Genomic DNA, 14618 nt, shown 5'->3' with positions numbered 1-14618 from the left:
GAGATACAGGTAAGGATTAGTAACCACAATACCACCTTTACTCTAAAAGTTTTCTCAGAAACTACTGGGCTGATCTGGTTGAAATTTTGTATGGGCCTTTGTAAGGTACAGTGAACTAAGTATTATGGTATATGTTTGATGCACAGAGATTAATAGGAATTAATATTTATTTTAATTTAAACATATTCAATCATCAATTTGGTATACCCGTTTTTAATGGATTGAAGTTTAATTTATTATATTTTCGAATTTTGTGCTAAATTTGATCTTGGACATCTACTGGGACAAAGATACTTATAAAATCAATAATAGTCATTTCTATATTCAATTATTTTTGTTTCATAGAATTTAAACCAGTAATGTTTGTGTTAAGGAGAAAGAAAGAAATCTTGAATGTTTATAAACATTTACTTACCAAGGAGCAATTAACATTGCGGACAGATTGGAACGCAACAAACTTTTACCTGAAAAAAAAAAAAAACATTGTAAATTAAATAAAAATTTGGACAAATTTTTATTTTCATTTAAGTAAAATACAAAGCAAATAAACTTATGCCTCCCCACACTGACTTAATCCACAATACATTGTAGTCTACATGGTGAAACGATAAAATTGTCACCCTAGAAAAGACGACATGATTCCATTTCCATTTGATGAAAACCGGTTTTCTTTTTTCGTTGCAGACCATCTACTAGTTGGCCAATTGTGTACAAATACCAAGTGTGATAGGAGCCTTCTATCATGTCTGAAATCGACACAATGTTCAACTCATGCTCTCTACCGATCAAAGTTATGACAACAGGACCATTTCCAGCACCCTCAAAATGTAAATCCGGACAGTTCAACGCTTGAGAGCATGCTCAGGGTGATGAAAACACAGTTTCCGGCCATGGTTATGATCTTTGGTATAGTTTCAAGTGAGAGCCACATCATGCCACCTCACATCTTTAAAGTCGGCTTGAAAGTCAACACCAAAGTGTACCTGGATGTGCTGAAGAGTGGTGATCCCCTGGTGCAATCAGGTGGCCACTGGCAGACCCTGGGTGTGGCAACAAGACTCGGCACTGCCAACACGTCCAAAGAGACCCAGGCCTGGCTTCAGAATGAGTGCTACAATTTTGTACCCTTCTTTCACTGGCCTCTCTCCTCCTCTGACCTGAACCCGCTGGACTACTTCATTTGGTCCTATGTTGAGAACATTACCAACATGACCTCCTACAACACCAACATGACCTCCTACAACAACACCAACATGACCTCCTACAACACCTCCTACAACAACAACATGACCTCCTACAACACCAAAGCCAGCCTGATCGCCGCCATCCGCCGAATATTCACCAAGCTCAGGATGGCACTTGTGGAAAAGGCATGTTCCCAGTTCTGGACCCATATTGAGGCCGTGATTGAGGCTGAAGGCGGCTACATTGAATAGATGTCAGCTCTACTACATAATCAAGTTAATTGAATGGATTTTTTTCAATAAAAGTTTTAAAATAAATCTGTAGTATTGTTTTCTTTAGGGCAACAAATTTATTGTTTCACCCTGTACATTGCACTGTAGAGAACCTACTGTTGATTTATAGGCTTGTTGATTGGACACTTATTTATTTTTTACAAGGTGGTCACCAGTTATCAAGGCTCGGATGCCACTCAAGGATAAGGGTTATTGCGTGTACAGTACGTTAGTGTTGAGATTTGATAAAGTGTCTTACTTAAGGGGGTGGTTCATCAGGAATTTGTTTATGCTGGACTTGAAGACATCCAGGTTGTAGTTTTTTCTTAAATTTTTTTATTTTTATTATTTTTGCTCACCCCAAACAAGGAATATTACCCCTTGGATGTAAATGGCTACTATTTCGAACCATGTTTACAGGGGACTATGCAAGGAGATGAGGAAGATGTCGGTTTACATTAAATTTTAAATTCTGCACGTTAGTACAGTCAGAGAAGCAGGAAACAGGGAGGGAACTCCAAAGTTTAGCAGTCTTAGGAAAGAAACTATTGGAGTAGATCGCCATAAAGCTAGATGGTTTCCCTTTTCCCACTAGATATGGTTAGCCATACCCGACTTTTCAATCTCACCACGTATTATGGCTTTTCAATGTTCTTCTTTTAGTGGACGCCATGTCTCACTTTTGTATAGTTGTTCCACATTTACATGGGATCTCATATACACAGTTCTTGGTCATGATTTATTCTGTAGGGGGGGCTTGACTTGCACAAGATGTTTCTGGAGATTTGAATCGCTTCTGAATACTATCCTGACGTCATATTGATTACATACTCTTTGACGTTTTTTTCCAACCAGCTCTTCATGTCTGGTACACAAATTGTGGTGAGTTTTGAGATGGTGTCTTTAGTGTCTGGTCCAGATTTCTTGGAGCTGATGTCATGCTCTCTAGATAATGATTGTAAACTCTATCCATCCATTTATATAGTTCATGATGGAAAAGAAACATAACAAATTATCATTCTTGTGCTGACACTGATCAGGGGTTTATGTCATCTGTATACGAAAAGTCAATTTTCACTGGACAATACCTAAATGTCAACTGTATAATTCATCTTTATAATGCAAAGAAAGGAATCGTCTGTTGCCTACAACACTGAGCAAAAGCAATATGTACTAACAGCAATGCATATCAAGAGAAGATGAACAGTTTAAGAGAAACCCTTCACTGAAGCAATTATACAACAAATATATCTAGCTCATATATATTATATATTACTTGATTATGTGCCCCCCTCAACATACATACTCCTGACAAACCCGACAAGCAGCAAAATCCCACCCTTTCACTGATGAGGTCCTTAGATGCTGAAAAGCCTTCTACTCTAATAGTTTCTTCTCTCAAATTGCTGGGCTTTGGAATTTTCTCCTGGTTTCCCCGCTAAGAAAAATACTTTTTATTCAAGCTAGCAGCATTTCATTTGCATATAAGATAACGAGAAATTCTATTACTTCATGAGATCTACCAGTATATAATTAGATGACGCAACCATAGATTTTTTTCTTTTCTTTTATAAATGTTATAGATCCCTACATACTGCACAAAAGTAGAGGTTTATAGCAATTTTTAATTATTATCGCTTGCAGCTGTTTTTAACTATTTTTATTTGTAGCAATTGTTAGCTATTATCATGTGTAGCAAATTTTAACAACTATTATTTGTAGCAAATTTTAACTATTATTTGTAGCAAATTTTAACTATTATCATGTGTAGCAAATTTTAACTATTATTATTTGTAGCAAATTTTAACTATTATCATTTGTAGCAAATTTTAACTATTATCATTTGTAGCAAATTTTAACTATTATCATTTGTAGCAAATTTTAACTATTATCATGTGTAGCAAATTTTAACTATTATCATTTGTAGCAAATATTAACTATTATCATTTGTACCAATATCCAACTATTATCGTTTGTAGTAATTTTTAACTATTTTTATTTTTTAATTATTATCATTTCCTTATGAGTGGCAACTAGGAATTTTATCACAATTTGGGCACATAATGCCTAGTAGCATTGTAAAAGATTTATAATAAATAGTTTAAGAGTAGATCTTGTATAATGTATTTTTCAATCAAATCAATAATAAACAAATACTTCTATTGTGTTATTTACAGATAAAATTTATTTAACTTATTACTCATTCTTGTGATTATAATAAATGTATTATGAATTAAATTTATCAAAACAAAATTTTAAAATGATAATGACTGAAAAAAAAAAAAAAAAGAAACTTACCTTCAACGCCTGTTATTCCTAATGGCTGCATATAGTTTTTCAAGTCTGTAGGAACTGTCACACAAATACTGAAAAAAAAAAAAAAAAAAAAATCGAAAACATAAGAATAACAAAACAAACAAAAAAATCATTCAACTTTTTAAAATTTTGATAATTTGAATATATATAAGTATGAAGTTGACAAAATTGATTTAAAGCCAACAAAATTGATACATTAATCTTGCTATTATTAAAATATGAAATAACAATGGATGGTATGATTTGAATAACAATGGATGGTATGATTTGAATAACAATGGATGGTATGATTAGAAGTAAGAAAACCAATCAGTATTATTCTCTGCTCATCTCTTAGATCGCAAAATGGGCTTCAGAGGAGGGGGCTCAAAAAGGAGGGGAACCAGCAGACTAAAAGTGTAATTTACAGAAATTACATGATTTGCACACAGGAGAGAGAGTTCCTTTCTCTTTGGCCTACCACAACTAAACAAAACAGATATGAAATGTAATTGTCCTGGACAGCCCTATCAGTGGAGAGGGGGGAAATGATGTGCATAAGTAGCTAACAGTAGTCGGCATGTCTAAATGTGTAAGTGGCCACCCTCACACCAATTCATTCCTTTCGAATTCCTCTCTCTCTCTCATACACATGCTTTCTATCCTTATTCTGTCATAAATAAAACTTTTAAAAATAAAATCATTGTCCACATGGTTATCGGTCAAAACCTCAATTCAGCAGCACTGATGAAACCTGCGTTATGACTCAAGATGTATGAGTGTATAATATTTATGCACCTGTGATGTATATGAAACATATATATATATATATATATATATATATATATATATATATATATATTATTCAATTTAGGTAAACAAAATTACCATTCACCACAACATTAGAACTGCTGTTTCAATCTAAATAGATCATTTCAGGCAACCCTAGCCTCAGGTTGTTATTGAGGCAAGTCTTTGAATGAAAATCTTTTCATTCAAAGATTTGCCTCAATAACAACGTGATCTATTTAGATCAAAACAGTAGTTCTATTGTTGTGGCCAATAATAATTTTGTTTACCTAAATTGAATAAAATAATACCTTGCTCTTTTTATGGAGCACTATCAATAACCTTGTTAAATTCAGTATTTTTTTATTTTTGGATATTTGTAACCTCGAATAATATATATATATATATATATGATTACTTCATTTAATCACATAAATTAATATACAAAGATAGAATTTTATGCATAAATCTTTTAGTATTTACTTCAACAGTGCTCAATACATAGGTAGAGCTAGGTAGTAGGTTATGAAAATATATTGTGTAGCTTGATTGCCATATATATTTTCATAACTTTATATATATATATATATATATATATATATATATATATACACACACACAGCATAATTATGTTGACACACCAGTTCTCACCAGATCATCAAAGTTAAGCAATAATGTGCCTGGCCAGTGCCAGATGAGTGACCATTTTGGAATGCTAGGGACTGTATGTAATGCACTAGGACGTAGAACATAGAAATTTTCAGGTTGATATCTGGGGCGCATTTAAAGCACCGGGAAAGATGCATTCCCAGTTTTCATTAAGGCATGCAGGAGACAGAAGGAAAAACATTGATATAAAACTGTCTGCTCTTTCTTGTGGTAGCCATTGCACCGACTGAGATTAGCACTTATACCAAAAAGTGTGAATGGTTCTACACAAAGCCTTCACCACTATAAACAAATTATCTGTGTAGAAACAACTTAATTGTTGTGGCAGACTTCATATATCAAAATCGATGGTAGTAGCCATCATATATGTATGTACATATATATATATATATATATATATATATAGAGAGAGAGAGAGAGGGGGGGAAGAGGAAGAATAATTTCAGCAAGATATTGAAATACCAAAACAAAAACTAATAATTGTTAGAAAAAAATATATATTTATTTATTTTTGGTAAATTATATTAGGATTTGTTTGACAAAATTCATTCAATGTCTATTATTTAATATTGTAATTTTACAAGCACAGAAATTTTATTTTGAAAAAAAAAAAAGAAAAAAAAAGTCAAATTATCTTTAAATCTAGAAAATAAATGCTAGAAAAATAAAATGGTTTAAATCAAACACAGAAAAAAAAATAAATTAAATTTGTAATTTTTAAATAAAATAAAACAAATTCAAACCTTCATTTAAATTAGTACTTATCCATAATACAATGACAGCCCCCCCCCACTCCCACCTCTGCAATGGTTAACCTTGGATAAGTCGTACTAATTAAAAAAACAAAACATAAATTAATAAATACCTGAAAGAGGTTTCATTGATAGGCGTATATGAATAGGTTCGGTTTTCTACCCATACATGATTCTAGAAATAAAAGAAGAAAACATTTAGAACAGCAAATAAGATTTGTTTGTTTGTTTGGTGTTTAATGGCCTCATCAACGTCATTTTAAGGTTAAACAATTTTTTAAAAAATTTTTCATTTTATTGTTATTTATTTATTCGAATCAGCATGTACAAAAAGCAGTTTGGTTTTATGCCAGGACGAAGGATCACTGGTGCTATATTTATTCAGAGACAAATTAAGATGATAGATTGTAGATGCATTTCTGGTTTGTGAAACCTTTTTGTTTTGTAGAATATGGATGGTTATTATTCTATTTTTAGATTTTCCAGTATAGTCCAAAGATTGATAATTTATTTACAACAATAATACAAACACTTGAGGATATAAATTATAAAATAATTTCATAAGATATTTATCCCTTTTTCATTATTTATTAACTGACATACAAACATGTCTCAGTCTACACACACACACACAACTTGAATGCTTACTAGACACTATCCTCGAGTGTCTAAGGTTTCTCTGTACAGTGGTTTGCCAGAACAACCTGGCATGAGAATACTTTTCCCTGAAAGTAAACCCTGACCAAATAAGATCTCATTATGGTTAACGCACATTAGATTTTACAAGGAATTGTGCACTTTCTTCAAGTGACCTCAAATAGCTGCATGAAACTGGATACTCCACCAGACTAGATAAATTCTTGTCCTGGTATCTAGTAAGACCAAGAGACAAAAACGAAAGATATACTGCAACGTATGAAAATGGTTAATTGGGGAGAGGGAAACTATGTTCTTAATTTCTTTACAAACTCATTGTTCGAGAGATAAAAAACTTTAATGGAACATTCGAATATCTATGTATCTCATATAGAGTTCAAGTGTTAGCCCCCATGTAGTGGGCCCCTTGATTTCTGAGAACTTTGAAGTAAAATAAAACAAAAAAATTATTCATCCTTAGTTTTATTCATATTGTCTGTGTTTTGAAAGTTGAAATCCTAATTTTTAATCACTGGCAAAAAATATGCTCCCTCTGGTTGCTGAGGGGATTATATAATTGTGAACAATATGTAATTAAAACAAAATAAAATGTTTTGGACTATTCAAATAATTTTGAACAATATTGATAATGTTTATTCATTTATTTATTTATTTTTTTTTTTGAATTTGAAGCATGACATAAATCATACATCCATGATGTTACACTAAACTTATAATGATTTTGTTATGGTAATGTTTTAAGCTCTATTTATAATAAAATACAAACAACTCAGTTGGTAGAACCTCAGACTGAAGATCTGGAGGTTTCGGTTTCAATATCTATTCATGGCATCTGCTTTATTTGCTGGAAATTTATTATTTACTATCAATACATTTTTAATTTCTAAACGTACATAAGATCTCTGGTATTTTGAAATAAGACAAATTCTGTAATGCAATGATTTTGTATACAAAAATTCTGATTGAGAGATGGACAACATCTTCATAAAAAATGGAATCACTTTTAAGTAAACAAATCTTTAAAATTTTCCACAATTTATGATTCTTTAATGGAGTAAAAATAAAATTAAAATATGTATAAAAGTATATAAATTTAATAGTGTATGCAAATTTTCCTGAAAGAAAAATAATGATTAAAAAACTTTGTTTTAATCAAAAATAATGTTAATATAATGAAAACCTTATTTACCAATTCATGTGAACAGAAAAGAATATTTTTCATTTTAGTAAAAATAAAAAAAAAAAGTAAAACAGATAAAAACAAATTCAAGAGAATTTACATTATAGTTAATTTGCATAATTTCAATGGATTTTCTTAACTAAAATTGCATAGTGGTGTAGCGTAGTTGGTAGCTCTGTCATCAAATGACCAAGTTAGGACACATGCATGTATTGATGGCTCATTACGTGAGTGTGACGGCAAGAAATAAAATGTGTATATATGCATGAAGATTGAAAGAAAAGTAGGGGAAAAAAAAAAATGTGGCGATTTGGAAAATACGCTTGACAGGCACATAAGTATCTTCCTTTGAAAGCAAGCCAGCTGACCTGTGGGTCCTAGAGAGAATACCTGCAACACGACAACCGATTGTAGCTAAAAACAAAGGAATTGCTATCTGATCAGATAAGGGAACGAGAGAACATATTGCGAGTGAAACCAAACAAAATAAATAACTTTTTTCTTTCATCTAAAAAATGTTTATATCAAAGTTTTATTTTCTTTATCAATATCTGCACACAACGTTTGGTACATTTTAAAAGTAATAACAACATTGCAATGGTTGTGATTTCAGATTCTCACTCAATTTTTCGGAGATTATTTTGCTGCTTGAAAAATAAAGCAAATTTATAATTTTCTTCTCATGTTCTAATTAATTAATAGCATGAGAGGGTGGTATTCCAGATGAAATATAAAGATGTGCATAACAGAAATTATTACATAAAATAAGACAAAAAAATTACCCCATCTGGAGATACGACAAATGTTTTGATTTGAACTGTATTTATTTCCCCATCTATCATTTGGCGCCGCAACTGAAAAAGAAAAATCGTTCATTCATATAAAAATGTGTGTGCATAGATTTCATGAAAAAAAGAAAATTGTTTTTACTATAATTACAGGTTAATTACAAATATGTTAAACTTAAACAATAACCATAATATGCTATTTTGTACTACTTATAATCTTGTAATTTATTTTATTTACTTGGCATTGCTGGAATGGAGATATATTGCTACGTGGAGGCTTTGAATAAAATAAATAAACGTATAATTATGTTTAAATTTTTTTTTTTTTTAAGGATTTTAAATCATTTGTTCTAGTCTTTCCTTATTTTATTTTTGATTTCAGTAATATAAAAATAATTCAATGTGTATTTATTCCAAGTGACGTATTTTATGACCGGTAAGGCTGGGAGGTCCCTTCCCCCCAGTTATGAATATATTAATCAAACGCTATAAAATATTTTCATCATTAATAAAAAATTAGAAAAAAAAAAATCATATTTACTGTTATCTATTGTTTAGTTCTATTTATTTCAATTTTTATTACCACCCAGAGAGGGAAGACCTCCACCAATGTGCGACATTCTTAAAAGTTTTATTATGTTTTATAATTAGTCAGAAATCACAGATTATGTAAAAATGTGATAGACGGATTCAATTTTTTTTTTTTTTTAAATGAAAATCAACCCAGACAAGATGTGAAGCCACTTGATGTAAGGAACCAAAAAGAATGAAAGATGATTATCACAAAGTCTTAAAAAGACCAGAAGGAAAAGTCAGCAGGAAGAGAATTCCACAAGGTTGTAGTGTTTTTTTTTTTATGGAAATCACACCAAACAAGGCATGAAACCATCTGATGCAAAAAAACAAAAGAAAACAAAAAATACTACTTCAAAGTCAAAAGCTTGCTGACGATAAGTGTTAGATGGCATAGATTTGGATCCAGAAAACAGCAATTCTTCTAATGTTGGATAGAAACATCACGCATGGAATGTGAGGACTAAATGACATAATAAGGGAAGCAAGAATTCTTGGAAAGAAGCTATTAAGAACTGATTTATTTAAAAAGAAATCTTGAGTAAAATTTTCATGAAGACCTAATGAATAATTCTTATTACAGAAAACAAAAACAAAAGCATATCGGTAGCAGTACATATATTATAACTTAAATCATTTGGATCATATGTAAATTCAGCAACACCAAATATACTGGCAGCTGAAAGGAACGGGTTTAACATGACACCATATTCTCCTAAACAAAAACAGACAAAAAAATTTATTTGGTTATTGATTTGGCCTCAGAATAAAATTTATATTTATTTTAACTTTATTACTTTTGGTAATTAGAATAAGAAGATTTTCAAAACTGAACTATTGGTCAGAAAGAAAAGAGAGAGATTGCATATACAAGGTAAGAAGGGGGAAGAGATAAAGAATAGAGAAAAGGGACATAAAAGGAAAAGGGAGAAAGATAAAGTGAGAGATAAAGAGAGGGAGAAAAAAGATACGAGAAGGAAGGGAAAATAATGAAAGGAGAAGAGAGAGATAAAGGATAAAGGAGAAGAAGGGAGAGGAGATATAAGAAAGGGGGAGTTGGAGAGATATAAGAAAGGGGGAGTTGGAGAGATATAAGAAAGGGGGAGTTGGAGAGATATGAGGAGCGGGAAAAGGGAGAGATATAACGAGCGGGAACAGGGAGAGATATAAGGAGCGGGAACAGGGAGAGATATAAGGAGCGGGAAGAGGGAGAGATATAACCAGTGGGAAGAGGGAGAGATATAACGAGCGGGGAGGGGGAGAGATATAAGGAGCGGGAAGAGGGAGAGATATAAGGAGCGGGAAGAGGGAGAGATATAAGGAGCGGGAAGAGGGAGAGATATAAGGAGGGGAGAGTTAGAGAGATATAAGGATAAGAGGGAAAGATGGAGGAGCAGAGAGAAAGATACAGAAGAAGAAGAAGGAGGAGGTGATAATGGAGGAAAAAGAAAATGGAGAAATGAAAAAAGGGAAAGAAGAGAGTGAGTGTAAAAAAGATGAACATGTTATCATTTAATACAAACCAATTCTTTTTCTTCATTTTCGACTTCAATTTCTAGGAAATCCACATTTGGAGGATCTTTATTCCAATCTTTCTGTTAAAAATGAAGCAAAAACAGCGAAATAAAAAAAAGTATGAGAATTTAGAAAACAATTTTTTAACAATAAAGAAAAAATTTATAAAAAACAAAATACATCTTTAGAAAAAAAAAAAAAAATTAACACAAGAATCATACAAACAAAACATAACACCATTCATGAGTCACATCTTCTGCTTGGTGTGGTTTGTTAACCCACATGACTTATTTTTCACCATTTCTTCCGATCCAGGGCAAGTTGGTTGATGAATGCCGAACTGCTGAGAGATGTTCAATCAAAAACATTTTCTCTCCACCTTCTCCTTGACTTTCTTCCACCTCTTTTGCTTTCTAACATACTCTCAAAGCATAACTTTGACAGGCCAGTGGTTGATCGTTTGATATGGCCAAAAAGTCTAAGGGTTTTATTTTTGATTTGATTGGGTGTAGGGAAGTAATTTGACGGAGGTGGATACTTTGTATTTTTCGATCAGGTGATGTCCCATAATGAAACGCATGTGATTTTGAAACACCTCAATACGATTGGCTAGTTGTTTCGTCCATGTGATACAATCAAGACCATATAAAACTATTTGGATGACATAAATTAAATAAACTTTTACTTTAACAGTTATTGGCACCCTTTTTGATTTTAGAATAGTGCTGTGTTTTTAGAAAGCTACCCAACCTAGCCCGATTCTTGAAACATTGAAACAACACTAAACATGGCTCAAATAACTTTTGATATTTCGTTCATGCATAACAGAACCGATGACGCATGTTCGCAGCAGCATCTACAAGATACATATGCAAATGACAAAGTCAATGTGCACTGTGATGTCACAGCAGAGGAAGAGAAGAGAAAGAAAAGCAGGGAGAAAAAAAAAAAGACACCACATAGTGAGAGGACCAAAAAAGGTGTACAGGCGTGAGATGGCCACACGGTGGCATAAGAGACTTTTAAAGCACGTGTTCGACATGGCAGAATTTGAATTAACTACATAGCAGACAAAAAAACTTTTAAAAACAAGATGCAATGCAGTATTTTGGAAGGTACCATAAATAAATGCATTTTATTTCAACTGAAAAAGTCGAGTCGAATTTCTTTTATTTGTTGTTCCTTCATGACTGTCTCTGCATGCAATGTCAGGTTCAAGAGTGTTATGGTACAATTAAATAAACATTTTCACTATTTGTAAATTAAAATGAACTAATTTTATTTTTACAAATTAAGGAGAATTGTTTGTTTTCTTTTAATTTTTTGATACAGGATTAGGACTTTCTTTTTTACCTAAGCAAAATCAAGCTTTTTTTTACCCTAAGAAAAGTAAAACTTTTTTTTTTATCGAAGCAAAATCAAACCCTTTTTTACCTAAGTAAAATGAAGCCGCTTTTTTTTTTTTACTAAGGAAAATAAAACGTTTTTTAATTATAATTTCAAGCTTTAAATCAAAAACATTAATAAAGTTTTTTCTGTAGACTTTTTTTTCTGGTCACAGTAAGAAATTTCTCCAACTTGATTGATTTAATAAATTAGTTAACATATTTTTTTTCTAATCTGATTGTTGTTTAAAAATTTAATGCTAATCTTGAAACAGAATTTAAAACAATAAAAACAAAAAACTTACAGGGATTTTTAAGTTTGGATGGAAAACCACATAACCATTGCGATTGATAGCAAATGCATAGCCGGTTGGACCAAGCTAGAAAACAAAACAAAAAATATTTTCAACTATTAAAAAAGAAAATACTTTTGAAGAAAAATAAAAATTTATTTGAGTAAAATAAAAACTTTTTAGGTAAAATAAAAGAACTTTTGGATAAAAAATACTTTTTAAGTAGAAAAAAAAACTTTTGGAATAAAATAAAAACATTGAATAAAAAATATCTTTTTGAGTAAAAAACATTTTGAGTAAAATAAAATACTTTTTTAATAAAAGAAAAATATTTTTATTTTATTTAAAAATATTTTTGAGTAAAATAAAAATACTTTTTGAGTAAAATAAAAATACTTTTTGAGTAAAATAAAATACTTTTTGAGTAAAATAAAAATATTTTTGAGTAAAATAAAAATACTTTTTTAGTAAAATAAAAATACTTTTTGAGTAAAATAAAAATACTTTTTGAGTAAAATAAAAATATTTTTGAGTAAAATAAAAATATTTTTGAGTAAAATAAAAATACTTTTTGAGTAAAATAAAAATACTTTTTGAGTAAAATAAAAATACTTTTTGAGTAAAATAAAAATATTTTTGAGTAAAATAAAAATATTTTTGAGTAAAATAAAAATACTTTTTGAGTAAAATAAAAATACTTTTTGAGTAAAATAAAAATACTTTTTGAGTAAAATAAAAATATTTTTGAGTAAAATAAAAATATTTTTGAGTAAAATAAAAATATTTTTGAGTAAAATAAAAATATTTTTGAGTAAAATAAAAATACTTTTTGAGTAAAATAAAAATACTTTTTGAGTAAAATAAAATACTTTTTGAGTAAAATAAAAATACTTTTTGAGTAAAATAAAAATACTTTTTGAGTAAAATAAAAATACTTTTTGAGTAAAATAAAAATATTTTTGAGTAAAATAAAAATACTTTTTGAGTAAAATAAAAATATTTTTGAGTAAAATAAAAATACTTTTTGAGTAAAATAAAAATACTTTTTGAGTAAAATAAAAATACTTTTTGAGTAAAATAAAATACTTTTTGAGTAAAATAAAAATATTTTTGAGTAAAATAAAAATATTTTTGAGTAAAATAAAAATACTTTTTGAGTAAAATAAAAATATTTTTGAGTAAAATAAAAATACTTTTTGAGTAAAATAAAAATATTTTTGAGTAAAATAAAAATACTTTTTGAGTAAAATAAAAATATTTTTGAGTAAAATAAAAATATTTTTTGAGTAAAATAAAATACTTTTTGAGTAAAATAAAAACTTTTGAGTAAAATAACAAAATTTTGAATGGAATAACAAGAGCTTCATTCTGCAGATGCATCCAATCAATTTGTGTTTGGCGATGAAAATTAGAGACTAAAGAAAATCGCATTAAAAAATAACTTTAAAATTTGGAATTAATCAAATTCACATTTTAGAATGTTTATTATAATTGATATGTCATCTTTTCATAAAATGTGAGTTGATGTAATTAAAAAAAATATTTCTCATATCAAGGTTAGTGACACAGTTTCAATGGCTTCATCAGTAGCTTTTACCACCAGACATAAAAACGGTCACAATTCTGCAGGATGAACTAATCTGATGATCAAAAGAGTCTTTAACATGTGTAGTAAGAATAAATTAAGGCTCATCGTCAAGATTTGTCCACATTGTTTCTGATGACCTTTGGATTACTTATATTGTCTTCCAAGTAGTGCTGATCGACAATGGGATTTTGAACACTGTCTGGTGAATTCTGGATTCATTATTACATCAACATAATTCAATTCTTGCTAGGAGAAAGATGTTATTCACACCAGTATGTGTTATGAGTGTGTAAACCTTGCACACTCATGAATTTTTCCGCCACAACCGCAGACACACACACACCAACAAGGTGATGATGATAATGATTAGACATTTTCTTTTACAAGAAAAAAATATTCGTATTATTTGGATTCTTCGGACGACTGTTCTCATCTTGAATGTCATTTTCACAACGTTTAAGTTAATGTAACCTCTGACCTTCTTCAGGTGTATCTTGTCGAAATTTAGATGGAATTTCGAATAGAACCTTTTATTTACGGCATGAGGGTAGTAAGGAATCATGGCGCAGTGATTAGAGTACTCGCAAAACTAAATTATAAAAGTGATATACTTTCTTCTGAAGGTTTCATGTTCAATTCGCAGTGTAGGCGAGCGAAAAATACAATTGCGAATTACC

At 30.2% G+C, this 14618-nt stretch overlaps 1 protein-coding gene across 11 annotated transcripts in view; it reads right to left on the bottom strand.

Moving 5' to 3' along the window:
• LOC145277896 (voltage-dependent calcium channel subunit alpha-2/delta-2-like) overlaps positions 1-14618 on the bottom strand; it is a 445906-nt gene that overhangs the window by 50350 nt on the left and 380938 nt on the right. For all 11 annotated transcript variants that reach the window (XM_080129937.1, XM_080129974.1, XM_080129993.1 and 8 more), the window contains 6 exons: positions 12366-12440; positions 10684-10755; positions 8582-8653; positions 6076-6137; positions 3756-3823; positions 416-464 (listed from right to left, as the gene is read on the bottom strand). In XM_080129937.1, coding sequence (XP_079986063.1) covers positions 416-464; positions 3756-3823; positions 6076-6137; positions 8582-8653; positions 10684-10755; positions 12366-12440 — 398 coding nt within the window. The remainder of the gene's footprint in view (positions 1-415; positions 465-3755; positions 3824-6075; positions 6138-8581; positions 8654-10683; positions 10756-12365; positions 12441-14618) is intronic.

The sequence above is a fragment of the Euprymna scolopes genome, chromosome 1, assembly GCF_053919585.1.
Source record: "Euprymna scolopes isolate OS-2025 chromosome 1, ASM5391958v1, whole genome shotgun sequence".
Classification (NCBI taxonomy): Eukaryota; Metazoa; Mollusca; class Cephalopoda; order Sepiida; family Sepiolidae; genus Euprymna; species Euprymna scolopes.
Note: the sequence above shows the minus strand (reverse complement) of the source record. Positions and strands in the feature narration are given on the sequence as shown.